Raw genomic sequence first — 12,198 nt, forward strand, 5'->3', positions numbered from 1 at the left:
TCTTGGCTTATGTGAGTGTGTGCTATGTCTGGTAGGTCTATCATTAAATGAATCTGTTTCACGGCACTGAGTATATGATCATTATGGCTTTTATCCTAGTGCTTCGTTGTGGTACCTTGTAGACTGGCGCAGTGCATTAGTGTCAGGATACAGCATCCCTAGAGGGTGCTTCGGTGTCACCCATTGCCCCCTGGCACAGGTATGGGCTGCGCTCCCAGCATCCACGTATCTCAGAGCGGGGTGATCTACTGCAGAGATTCGGACGAATCCAACTCTCCACATCAGACCACCACCATCTCCCAGGGCACCGCCGCCACCCTGCACGGGCTCTTCATCAAGACCGACGCGGCTGACTCCATCCCCTCAGTACTTGCCTACCAGAGCCGCTACCCGCCTGCCGCACGCTCCGGCTCCCGCAAGGAACGCAGAGACCCCGGGCAGTACAGCTGCATAGAGGCCGAGACACAGACCAGCCACACCAGCGTCAAGGTAACTTTTCATGCAGCGTTTCTCTGCACATAGAAAAGGAATAAATTGGATATTTTGCTTAAAAAGTATAAATAGACCTTATAGGTGGCTACAAACAGTACCCACCCCTATGCAATAAGTATACATTGAAAACATCATTATACATATTGAAGATAGAGCTTTGCTATGTTGTGTGCTGTAAAACTTAATAAAGATGTAAATCAGAGATAGGCAACAGATAGTTGCTATGGAACTACACGCTCCAACATTCCAGGTAGAGGATTGTAGTTCAACACCCCGGACAGCTGGTTGCCTAAGCATGGAATCAGAATACTGATATTAAAGTAAAATTGCAATTAATGTTTACAACTAAAGTTACTCGATTTTCTGTGATAATTCAGAAGCCCAAAAACATGAATGAAACAATTTGTACTTTGAAAAATATGTTTTTTGACAATAATAGTATGCAGGCAAACACAACAGCATCAATAGACATGTTATTAAGATAATGGGTCTCATTTAGAATTAGGTGTAAAGATGTCTGGCAGGTGCAGTTTTGTACCTTGGCAAAACTATGTTGCACTGAGGGGAGGTGGGATTTAAAATGTGAGGACAGGTTTAGATATGAGAAGGGGTGTGTCCTAGCTTATTTTAAATGGTAGAAATAAGTGTGTGTGTAACAAAGGCAGGCAGAATTTTGCCTGTAAATGCAAAAAATAAAATGTAAATGTATTTGCACCCCTTGCATCACAACATGGTTTGTCCAGCTGCAAATCTGGACCCTTTAACTGTATTTAACTCTAAGGGACCTAGTTATTAATATGCGATTAGCCTTAAAAACTGGGCATAGATTTCTCCTACAACAACCCAGTTGAAGTTTCTTAACACAGACCTCATATATTAATATGGGTCCCACAAAGTTTTGTTGTTCAGTAAGCTATGAAAAGCTTTGCTTTTCGCAGCAGGGTAATGCCATCTTGGCTTACCCAGGGCCGGTGCTAGGGTCCACGGCGCCCTAGGCATTTTTAAAAAAGCGGCGCCCCCCGCAAAAATCGCCGTCGCCCCCCCCCCCCCCCGCAAAAATTGCCGCCCTCCTCTCCTTACCTTGTCTCACCACCGCCGCCTCTCTGCTCCGTCTCCTCCCCTCCACTCACTGACACTAGTAAGTGGAGGGGAGGAGACGGAGCAGAGAGGCGGCGGTGGTGACAAAATAGCCTCTTCCCCCCTCCCCGTGCATCTGAATGCTGTGCGGCGGCCGTGACAGTTAAGGTCAGCGGTCGCCGCACAGTTTTAAAGTCTTTTAGAATTCTGTGGCGCCCTCCAGGCGCCCTCCAGAGCCCGGCGCCCTAGGCAAGTGCCTAACCTTGCCTAATGGGAGCGCTGGGCCTGGGCTTACCTGTCATCTCCAATGAGACCCAGCTGAAGTCTCTCCCACATTGCTGGATCCCTCACCTGCACTAGGCTGCTGGTAGATAGTAAAAACAGATTGTGGAGGAGGGGGGACTAAGCCGGGGCTCCCAGAGCAGATATGGCGGTTTGCAGCGATGCATATTGATTGACACCACATGACTTTAATAAATAGACGCCTAAATGAGGCCCCATGAGTATGACACAGATTCAGTGTATGCAGGGCACTTGCTGGCAATTAGCATCTATAAGAAATGCAGTGTTTTGAAATAATTGTAGCCTTGGAGAGCAACGAGGTCCCTCAGGTTGTGTGTAACAGGAAGATTACATTTCATGTTTGTGTTGTCAGACAAACTGCTTGTAATGAGGACATATAACATTGGGACTAATTCCTGAGTACTGTACTCTTGATGACATAAGCTAGAAAATCTCCTTTATAATGCAATGGACCAGATAATATTATGATAGTCACGATGGCTTCCATGCCTGCATGACTGAGATTTGTATGATGTTTCTTAGTGGTTTGGTATGTTTGGACTTGCTGTATTATTACAATGTATAATAACTCTTCAGCCATCAGTTTACTTTCTGCATATTTTTCTGATAATATTTAGTAAACATTAGTTTTCCCATAAAATATTATTTGGCTATTTTCTGGATTTTAGCAACAAGCAGCTCTCCGTCTGTCATGGAACTACAAGTCCCAGAGTGCCATGTCAGCCAGAGGATAGGAATTGTTCATACAACAGTTGAATAATTACTTATTACACATTTCAATACATTAATTGATTCATTCATCAATTGAAATTAGTTGAGGTTTTTTTTAAATAAGGATTTTATTTTACATTTGTATCTACTAATTCATATCAACTGTAGTTAATGGCATTCTATTTTTTCTTGTTTCATTTCTTTTGTAAATGTTATTTGTTTAAGGTAAGTAATACGGAATTCATTTATAATTTTTTTATTGCTGGACTGTATTATTATTATTATTATTATTATCTTTAATTTATAAGGCACCACAAAAATTCTGCAGCGCCATACATAACATTTACCGTTGTATACAATAAACAGACAGCAAAGATCCATAACACATGACATAATACATGAAAAACAAAATAATACAAAGACCAGACATCTGCTGATTAAACAAATAATACACAGACAACATGGTAATGTGGATCAACTTGTTTATGGACAACGAGTGAGAGTGATGGTAATATCCAATGTGAAGTAGGCCTGGGCTCAAGACAACAGGACTGGGGAAGCAGGACTAGAGGTACAGAGTGATGGAATAGTACAAGGAGAACATGAGAAAAGAGGGCTCTGCTCGTGAGAACTTACATCCTAAAGGGAAGTGTAAGACACAAATAGGGTAGCTGGGACACAAGAGAGACAGCAGGAGACGTGTGACATGAGGGATGTGCAGAGCTCCTTGGGAGGGTAGATTGATTTGGGTGTCATCAGCATGCAGGTGGTACTGGAGGCCTAATTAGCTGATGAAGCCATCAAGGGAGGCGGTGTAGTATGTCACACCCGAGGATCTGTCTGTACCTAGACTGGGTTGTGTCTCTGGAGCTGGACTGGTGACTACGTGGACGAAGCTGGATGACTTGATAATTTTCCTCTGCGTGTAGTGAATGGACTGGTGCAGATGGTGATTGCACTAGCAGAGGAGAGGAAACAGGGACTGGATGTTTGGACCAGACTAGAACCGCAATGGAACCAGATTGCTGGGATCGGACTGGAGCCAGAATGCAGACTGCACTGTCAGAGCTGGATAGATAGCAAGACTGCAAACTGCTGGGAACCAGGTTGGCGTCTGAAATACAATGTTGCACTGGCAACAGATAAGAGCTCCAGGAATTCCTTTTATAATTGTTGTTGATTCCTGATTGGAGACTGCAATCAGCTGGGCAGAAGCAGCACTCTGATTTGCTGAGATGGATCAGGTGACTATATCCAAGTTGGCAGCTCCCATATACTGGTTTTGGAGGGAATATGAAGTGGAGGTTGTTCTCACCTGATTGGCTGAGAGGAATCGTGATCAAATCCAAGATGGCTGCGCCCATACTCTGATTCTGGAGGGATCTCTGGAGTGGAAACAGACTGGACGGCATCTTACAGAGAGGTCTAAAACCAGCAGAGCTCGAGAGCCTGGTGTGTGACATAGTATTTAGCCAGTCAGTGCAAGGTGCTGGGATCAGTGTGCAGTTTCTAGAGACCTGACTAGAGTGGCTGTGGTATGCTTTATTCTGATATAGTCATTTATTGCTGGTATGTAGATGGTATTATTCTCTCTCCCTCTCCCTCCAGTTTTGGTGAGCTTGTGGAAGTGGAGGGAACCCAGAGTGGTTCTCTGCACTATCCCATCCACTTCAAGGTTGGATGATTTGAGCATTCAGAGATGCTCTTCTTTATACCACTGTTGTAATGCATGGTCACATGAGTGACTGTTGCTTCATGTTAACTAAACAATGTCTGTTCTCCTCTGACCTCCGTCATTAACAAGGTGTTTTCGCCCACAGAACTGGCACTCACTGGATATTTTCTGTTTTGTGCATCATTCTCTGTAAACTCTAGAGACTGTTGTACATGAAAATCCCAGAATATCAGCTGTGTGTAACAGATACTGGATTACTATTACTAATCTTGATTAGCGCTGGCTTACCTGAGGCGCGGAGTCTAACGAATTCCCCGGTGTTCACCAAGAACCTCCGCAAGGCGGGGTGGGCTTCACTGCTAGGAGTCGCAGGTCGCGGCCCTCAGGTTCGCCCCAAGATGTAGTGCAGCGGAGTGGAGCAGAAGTTGCGGAGTCAATCAAGCTGGGTCGGTACACAGGAATTGAGGCAGGCAGAATCAGGAGGCAATTCAGAGTCAATCAGGCCGGGGTCGGTACACGGGTCACAAGAGTAGAGGGATAGTCAGCAAGCCGGGTCGGTACACAGGGGTTGGAGAGCCAGAATAGTCTAACAGGCAGAGATCAGCACACAGGAAGACACAGGAGACTGGAAACACAGTAATCCACGAAACACAGGAGCCAGGAACAGGTAAGTGTTGCTCTGACACTCAGCGAGTGTCAGAGTGATCTTTAAGTACTGACAGGGATTCAAAATCCCCGCCTCTAGGTTGCAGTCATGTGACCGCCTCCGGGTGCGGTCACATGGTGCTGGATGAGGAAGTACGGCTTCCGGACGGCGGGGAGGTAAGTCCGTTACACTGTGATTCTGTAATCGCCCCATCTGGCATCAACAGTTATTCCCTGGTCAAAGTCACTTAGATCACAAATGGCCTTATCTGTAGGAGTTTGTATGTTCTCCCCGTGTTTGCGTGGGTTTCCTCCGGGTGCTCCGATTTCCTCCCACACTCCAAAAACATACTGGTAGGTTAATTGACTGCTAACAAATTGACCCTAGCCAGTGTCTGTCTGTCTCTGTGTGCATTATGGAATTTAGACTGTAAGCCCCAATGGGGCAGGGACTGATGTGAGTGAGTTCTATGTACAGCGCTGCGGAATTAGTGGCGCTATATAAATAAATGATGATGATGATGATTTCTTCCCTTTCTGGTGTTTGGTATGAAAAACAACCAAACCTTTTGACTTTACCACATGATTGGCTGATTGGGTTTTTGCAGTAACGAGCAGGTTCACAGATGTGCCAAATAAAGTGTATTTGCCAGTTACGTATTCACTGAGTGTATTTGATCATATTCTGTGATCTGCTATTAGTCCCAGATTCTTCTCCATCACAGCATTACATAATGTCTGATCATTTAGGATTATGTCTACTGATAGTGGAAACATTTTTTTATCTGTAAACAAATCTTGCAGCCATGAACCCCACCTTTCACAGTTTACTATAGTTCATTGGCAAGCTTTTTCTTTTAGCAAGGATGGAGATTGCTGGCCATCACTGCACTATTAAATATTGCTAAAGTGTGATGTGATGGACCGTGCGGTTCTTATCGTCTGTCAGATAAAACTTCTAAAGTGGTGTCACACATTGCCCTAACCTTCAATGTGTTGCTGTGAGTTGGCAACCAAGGATTTTTCGCAAAGCTTTGGGAATTTCTTTCAACTTATGATTGAATGTAAATTTGTTCTTAGCACAGAAGTGTTGGTTGGTTTCTGAAATGCTATATTGACATCCCCAACTAACTAATCACATCTCTCATCAACTGGCTTTGAGATTGTTTAAGCAGGAAATCTCATGGGGGGGAACAGATTGTACTCTTGTAGCTCCTCCAAAGTAGCTTTGCAATCATTAAACCCTGCACATCACAAATCAACCACCATAGGTTAATAAACTATGACACCACGATTATTAGTATACAGGCACATTGATGTACTGTCCATAAGATTATGCACTATAAATATAACACTAGAAATGTATGGCATGTCACAGTTAAAGATAAATATTACTGTGAAGCACAAGCACATGAAGATCTCTGTGATGTTCAGATTATATGGTGTAGACACAAATGGACTCTCCTATCAGACCAGAGATAAGGAGACATTCAATACATGAGACTGACAGTAACATTGTTACAGACATTGCTATGCCCAGTTTATATTAATCACATTGCTGCTTTCCCAATTTTTATTACACCACTTTGTGGTTCAGAAAGTATTCCTAAGGGACTCGCTGCACTGCAGATAATAAAATGAAGATGATTGTTGTATGCGTTGTTAGTCTGAAAACAAACAGGTTTAGATTACTCTTTTAAAATTGATACTGTATTAAAACTGTATTCTACAATACCAGTGGAATAATTATGAGTGAGCATTCAGGAACAGGGTTCTTGTAAATCCTAAACAGTGGGAGATGTTTTAGAAAGGAAGGGGTTAACAACTAGTGATGGCAAACATGTAGGGCCTGAGTCATTAAGGCAAAAAAGGAGTAAATGTTCTCTGGGACAATCCATGTTACAATTTAAGGGGTGCAAATTAGTTTATTATTTTGCACATAAGTTAAATATTGGCTGTTTTTTTCATCTAGCACACAAATACTTGCTAGCTTTATTATTACACTGAAATTTAAAGTTGATCTAGGACATGTCCTACACCAACTATAAATCTGTCCCCACATTTTAAATTTACCTCCCACTCCAATGCAACATGGTTTTGCCCAGGTGCAAATGTTACTCCTTTTTTATGCTTTGCTCTCCTTAATGACTCAGGCCCATAGTCTATAACCTCCCGGAAACTAGAGGTGCCAAGTAATGATACTGATTCCTAGTGAATTGATAGAACACTGTCGCATTAATAATGGGAAGCCAATGGCTATCTCCGTTTGTGCGTGTAGACGGATACACTTGTGAGTGCAGTTTAGTTGCCTATGAACTTTATTTTTTTTTCCCTAAAAGGAAGAGAAAGCCAAAAGAGCTTGAAATAAGGATCATTGATCCCTGTGTAGAATGGAGAATCCACAATACAGCACATACAGATAAATAATAATGCTCACAGGGTTCATATACTCTATTGGCCTTGTGTTATTGTAATAGGCCGCGGTGGTTCACTTCCTCTGCTGTTGTCATGACAGCCACGATGCCACTTCCGATATTGGCTCCGGGCCATTACCAAGGCACTGGCCGGGACACCTCTGTAATCAACGCTGCGCCCCGGCAGCTGGGGCAACCGGCCATGTGCACAAGTAGAGGGCATTAATTAGGCACATCCTGAGGGGCAATTAGGCTTGATTAGCCTCTGATTCATTTTTCATTTCTGGGCTATAGCATCCTGTGCCCTGCACGTGTGGTTGACTTACTCTGTGACTATCCTTGTGGATACTCTGCTAAACTTCTGTCTCACCTGATTCTCCATTGTGACCCTTGGCCTTGTTTTTGCACTCTGCTTGGACTCTTGTTGCCCTGACCTCTGGCTTTATTTGGATACCCCTGCTCATTTCCAGCCCTGACCATTTGGCCTGTCACTGTTAATCTGTTTGCTATGGACCCCTGACCTCGGCCTGTTTTGACTATCTGCTCCATTCTTGCTACTGCCTCCTACCTCCCAGCTGCGGTATTGCATATAAGCTTGCATTATGCAAGAGCTTAAGACCTATGGGAAAGGCGGCTGTTATAGGCGAAGATCTCTGTCACTTGTTCTGCAAGCTTATATCAATATTCACGTAACAGTTAGAAATCCGAGATTATCTTGATGCTTAATGGTGTCTCCTGTTGGTTTAGAAGAATTTGTCTTTTTACAGCCATTTACATTTAGCCCTATAGTAGCTTCACGGACAAGCAAAATACTCAAACGTGGGGATAACCGAACAAATACTGCAAAACTGGACAGCTTTGAGGTCACACATGGAAGAGAAAATGTTTTTTTATGCATGGCTGATCAAAGGAAGAAGTTCTGTTTTGATGAAAAATTCCCTTTAAACAAGCATCATCTTCGTAAATCTGCAGTGCAATAATCTTCCTCCTTGCTGTGCTTTGCTTTGGGCTTTCTATTCTCTTGGGAGATTCCATATTCCCTGCTGTTCACATTTTATGTTGTTTTACTGATGCTCAGCACATTGGGTAAATAGGGACGTGCAGCTAGACAAGTTTATCCCCAAGAGGTGCTGATGTGACTGGCGGAAGGAAGAACATGTGTCTTTTGTTATTTTTATAGACCCATTCTCATGCAGTATTCCAAGTTTTTTTTTTTGTATCTATCCAAACAAATACATTATCATTTGCCTTTGGGGTAGTAAGCATTATGATTAAATGCTAATACAGAATTAATAATACAATAGTCCAAAATCACATCTGGGGATAAATTTATCAAGCTGCAGGTTTGAAAAAGAGGGAGATGCTGCCTATAGCAACCAATCAGATTCTAGTTATCATTTATTTAGTACATTCTGCAAAATGACAGCTAGAATCTGATTGGTTGCTATAGGCAATATCTCCACTTTTTCAAACCCACAGCTTGATAAGTTTACCCCCTGATGTTGATTTTAAATAATCCTCAGGGAGGGTATCAGAGGTGATTTTTCAGCTAGAGATTTCCAATGCGAAAAATCTATCTTTATTTTTTGAGCGATTTATGAGTGATTTTTTGACCGCTGAAAATCGCCAGGCTTTTCAGGTTTGACACGCCGAGCAAAATATGCAAATTGTTGTGATCGGTGAGCCCAGTAATTGTTAAACACCATTCATTTCAGAAGAGCTGTATTTTTCAGTAGTATTTTTACTGCAGAGCTAAATCCCGATTAGTTGGGGTAATATCACGCTGGGGGTTTTTCCAGAACTGGTTATGTCGGTACAACTCACAGCGGAAAATCTCAACAAATATCTTCTATTAAATGTCATTGGAGTTTGTTGCAGCAACAATTTTCCTTTACTGATCCGCTGGCAGTTGCAGGCTAAAATGTAGTCAACTAGTTAGAGTTACGGCTTTCAGCAGCAATTTTCAGGGGTGGGAAAATCCCTACTAAATCACCCATGAAAATATACTCGGCTATTTTCCGCTTTGAAAAGCTGCCTTAGGGTGACTGCTGGATGGAGTGTCCAAAGTTCTAATTCACCACACAGTCTTATACCCTAACACTGCAGGTACCTGTGGGTAACAGCTGCTCTAAGATAGCTACTTTTTTTGTAGACAAGGAAGTGAGATGCTGCTGCTGTTAAAGTTATTATTGAATATAATCTGCATTATTCACACTTCTGACATTATGTATAACACAAATACGTCATTGTGTTTTTTAAAAGACGCTGCCACCGTTCTCAGAAGATACTTTAATTTTAAGTTGTCTTAATTCTTTTCCCACTGCTCCCTCAAGATCTGTGATGGGCAACTTGATACACTTCGAGGGCCCCTTGTGCGGCCCTCTAACCTGCACACATTACCCTTTATCTCAGTTTAAACAATACATTTAATGAAAGAGCGACATTTATCTGTAATGAAATATCAGTAGACATTTTAATGTATGCAGGGCAGTTGGAGCAGGGTAAGCCCAGTAAGTGAGGCAGGAGGGCACCGTTGTTTACCGGGGCACTCTGCCAGCTCGTTTACACTTGCATGGGTGCCTTCTACTTTAGTATCTGAGTCGGAACAGGCCCCCTGGTTTGTGGGACACAGCGAAGCCACAAAGGGTATGAACTGCGCATGAGTGAAATTTCAGGCACAGGGGCACTGGTAATGGCAGCATCTTCCCTGAATGTAAGATAAACAAGTGCTACCAACAAACAAACAAATCTGACAGTTCCATGTGGCTTCTGCTGACCAGATTTTCCACCTGCTTTTGAAAAAGGGAGGAACAGACAACACAACTCTGCAGAGTGGTTTCTATCCATCAACCTGTTGTGCTTATTTTTAATGTGCCCCATGATAGAAAAAAAATCTGTTTATATGTGTAAGTAGAACCAAAAGGATGCAACAATATATATATATATATATATATATCATACTTGCCAACTCTCCCGGAATGTCCGAAATTCGGTTCAGTCTCGTTGGCATTTCTCTCGCATCCTGGATTTCACCGAGAATCGCGTCAAATGACGCGATTCTCGGTGATTGACGCCATTTAAGAGGGCGGGAGGGGGCGGGACGAGGCCAATCGCGTCATTTTGGCCCCGCCCCCGCGACGTAAATTACGTTTTTGCGGGGGGGGGGGGGGGCGGGACCAAAATGACACGTTTGGCTTCGTCCCGCCCCCTCCCGCCCTCCAGTCACGCCCCCTCTCCCGGAAACTTGTTTCCGAGAGTTGGCAAGTATGATATATATATATATATATATATATATATATATATATATATATATATATATATAAAAATAAAAACCACAAACTAAAATGATGAAATGGATCAGTCATTAAGTGAAATGAAGGACACCCCTTCCCCCCGTGTTTCTTCATAATAAGATCAGACACCAGTGCTAATTCACTGTATCTAAACACACGGGACAATGAAAACAGCATGGTAAAATGAAAAAATCAATCTCTGTATAATTGCTATTGTCTGTAATAGAACAATAGTGATTCAAGAGGAATAAAATATTATTTAAATGGACAGACCTTGGCCTACCATGGATCTTGCACTTGTTGTTTTATTTAGTCATGGTCACAGAATTAAAATACATATCATACCTCTAATTTATATAATTATTATTAATTAGTATGTAGGTTACATGTTATTGTAGAGTTATGATATTTCGTTTTGTGATGTAGTACTTTGAACAATTCATTTTGTAAAGGCTAAATACACTTTAGTATACCAGTTATTTGTGATTAACTACTTAATATAAGTTTCATTTTGGACTATTACCTCTATGGTTATAGCATCTGTCCATAAGTGGAAAATGATTCAAAATTTGGGAAGCACGGTGGCTTAGTGGTTAGCACTTCTGCCTCACAGCACTGGGGTTATGAGTTTGATTCCCAACCATGGCCTTTCTGTGTGGAGTTTGTATGTTCTCCCTGTGTTTGTGTGGGTTTCCTCCGGGTGCTCCGGTTTCCTCCCACACTCCCAAAAACATAGTAAAAGGTTATTTGGCTGCAATCAAATTGACCCTAGTCTCTGTCTGTCTGTGTGTGTGTGTGTGTGTTAGAGAATTAAGACTGTAAGCTCCAATGGGGCAGGGACTGATGTGAGTGAGTTTCTCTGTACAGAGCTGCTGAATTAGTGGAGCTATATAAATAGCTGATGATGATGATTGACAGTTTCAGCTTTATTACCTTTGGACAAAGGCTTCCACTCATAAATTGAATGGCTAAGGCTAATTAGTTTTACTGATACATCTCAGATAGTTTAGTTGAGTTATATGGTTTTTTTTTTTAGCAAAACAATGGTAGTTTCTAAGATATCTAATATGCTTTAATTATATTTATTATATTTTAGCTTTTTGTTTATTTTGAAGTTTAGCTATTTCAGTGTAATGGAATGTTTGAATGTGTCTTGTCACTTTTGGTAGTGCCTAGAATGAAATGTGTATTATTGAATTTTAAAATAGCTAAACATTGCATCAATTCTTTGCATACAGTAACTTTCATGTTTCCGTCTGGTCTCTGATCATTCTGCCCTGTAAATAAAAATGATCAAAGCCGTCTATTGAGAATTGTTTTAATATGTAAAACTTTAGTAAAAAGTTAAGAAAAGTTAAGTGTAACTAGTAATATAGATTGCCTGAGCAGCTGCTTGGCTCCCCCTGCCACCCATCCCACTTTCTAAGCCTATTACTGGCAATATGTGGTGTACACAGTTCCTGCTACAGTGTATTCAAAACATAAACTCGCTGTGGTTTTTTTTTATCTATTCTGAGTGCATTGGATTTGAAACGGTTCATTTATTCTGTTGTAAACTCTTCTCCAGGTACTTGTAATATGCTCCAAA

The 12,198-nt window shown here is 42.0% G+C and overlaps 1 protein-coding gene across 2 annotated transcripts in view; it reads left to right on the plus strand.

The window, feature by feature from the left end:
• The window catches only part of PDE8B (phosphodiesterase 8B), a 224,785-nt gene that overhangs the window by 62,469 nt on the left and 150,118 nt on the right, over positions 1-12,198 (plus strand). The window contains exon 2 of one of the 2 annotated variants that reach the window (XM_075182181.1): positions 100-489. The exons of the other annotated variant lie outside the window; for it this stretch is intronic. Within the exon in view, the coding sequence (XP_075038282.1) occupies positions 202-489 (288 nt within the window). The 5' untranslated portion in view covers positions 100-201. The remainder of the gene's footprint in view (positions 1-99; positions 490-12,198) is intronic. 2 annotated transcript variants of the gene reach the window in all.

The sequence above is a fragment of the Mixophyes fleayi genome, chromosome 1, assembly GCF_038048845.1.
Source record: "Mixophyes fleayi isolate aMixFle1 chromosome 1, aMixFle1.hap1, whole genome shotgun sequence".
In the NCBI taxonomy this organism is placed as follows: Eukaryota; Metazoa; Chordata; class Amphibia; order Anura; family Limnodynastidae; genus Mixophyes; species Mixophyes fleayi.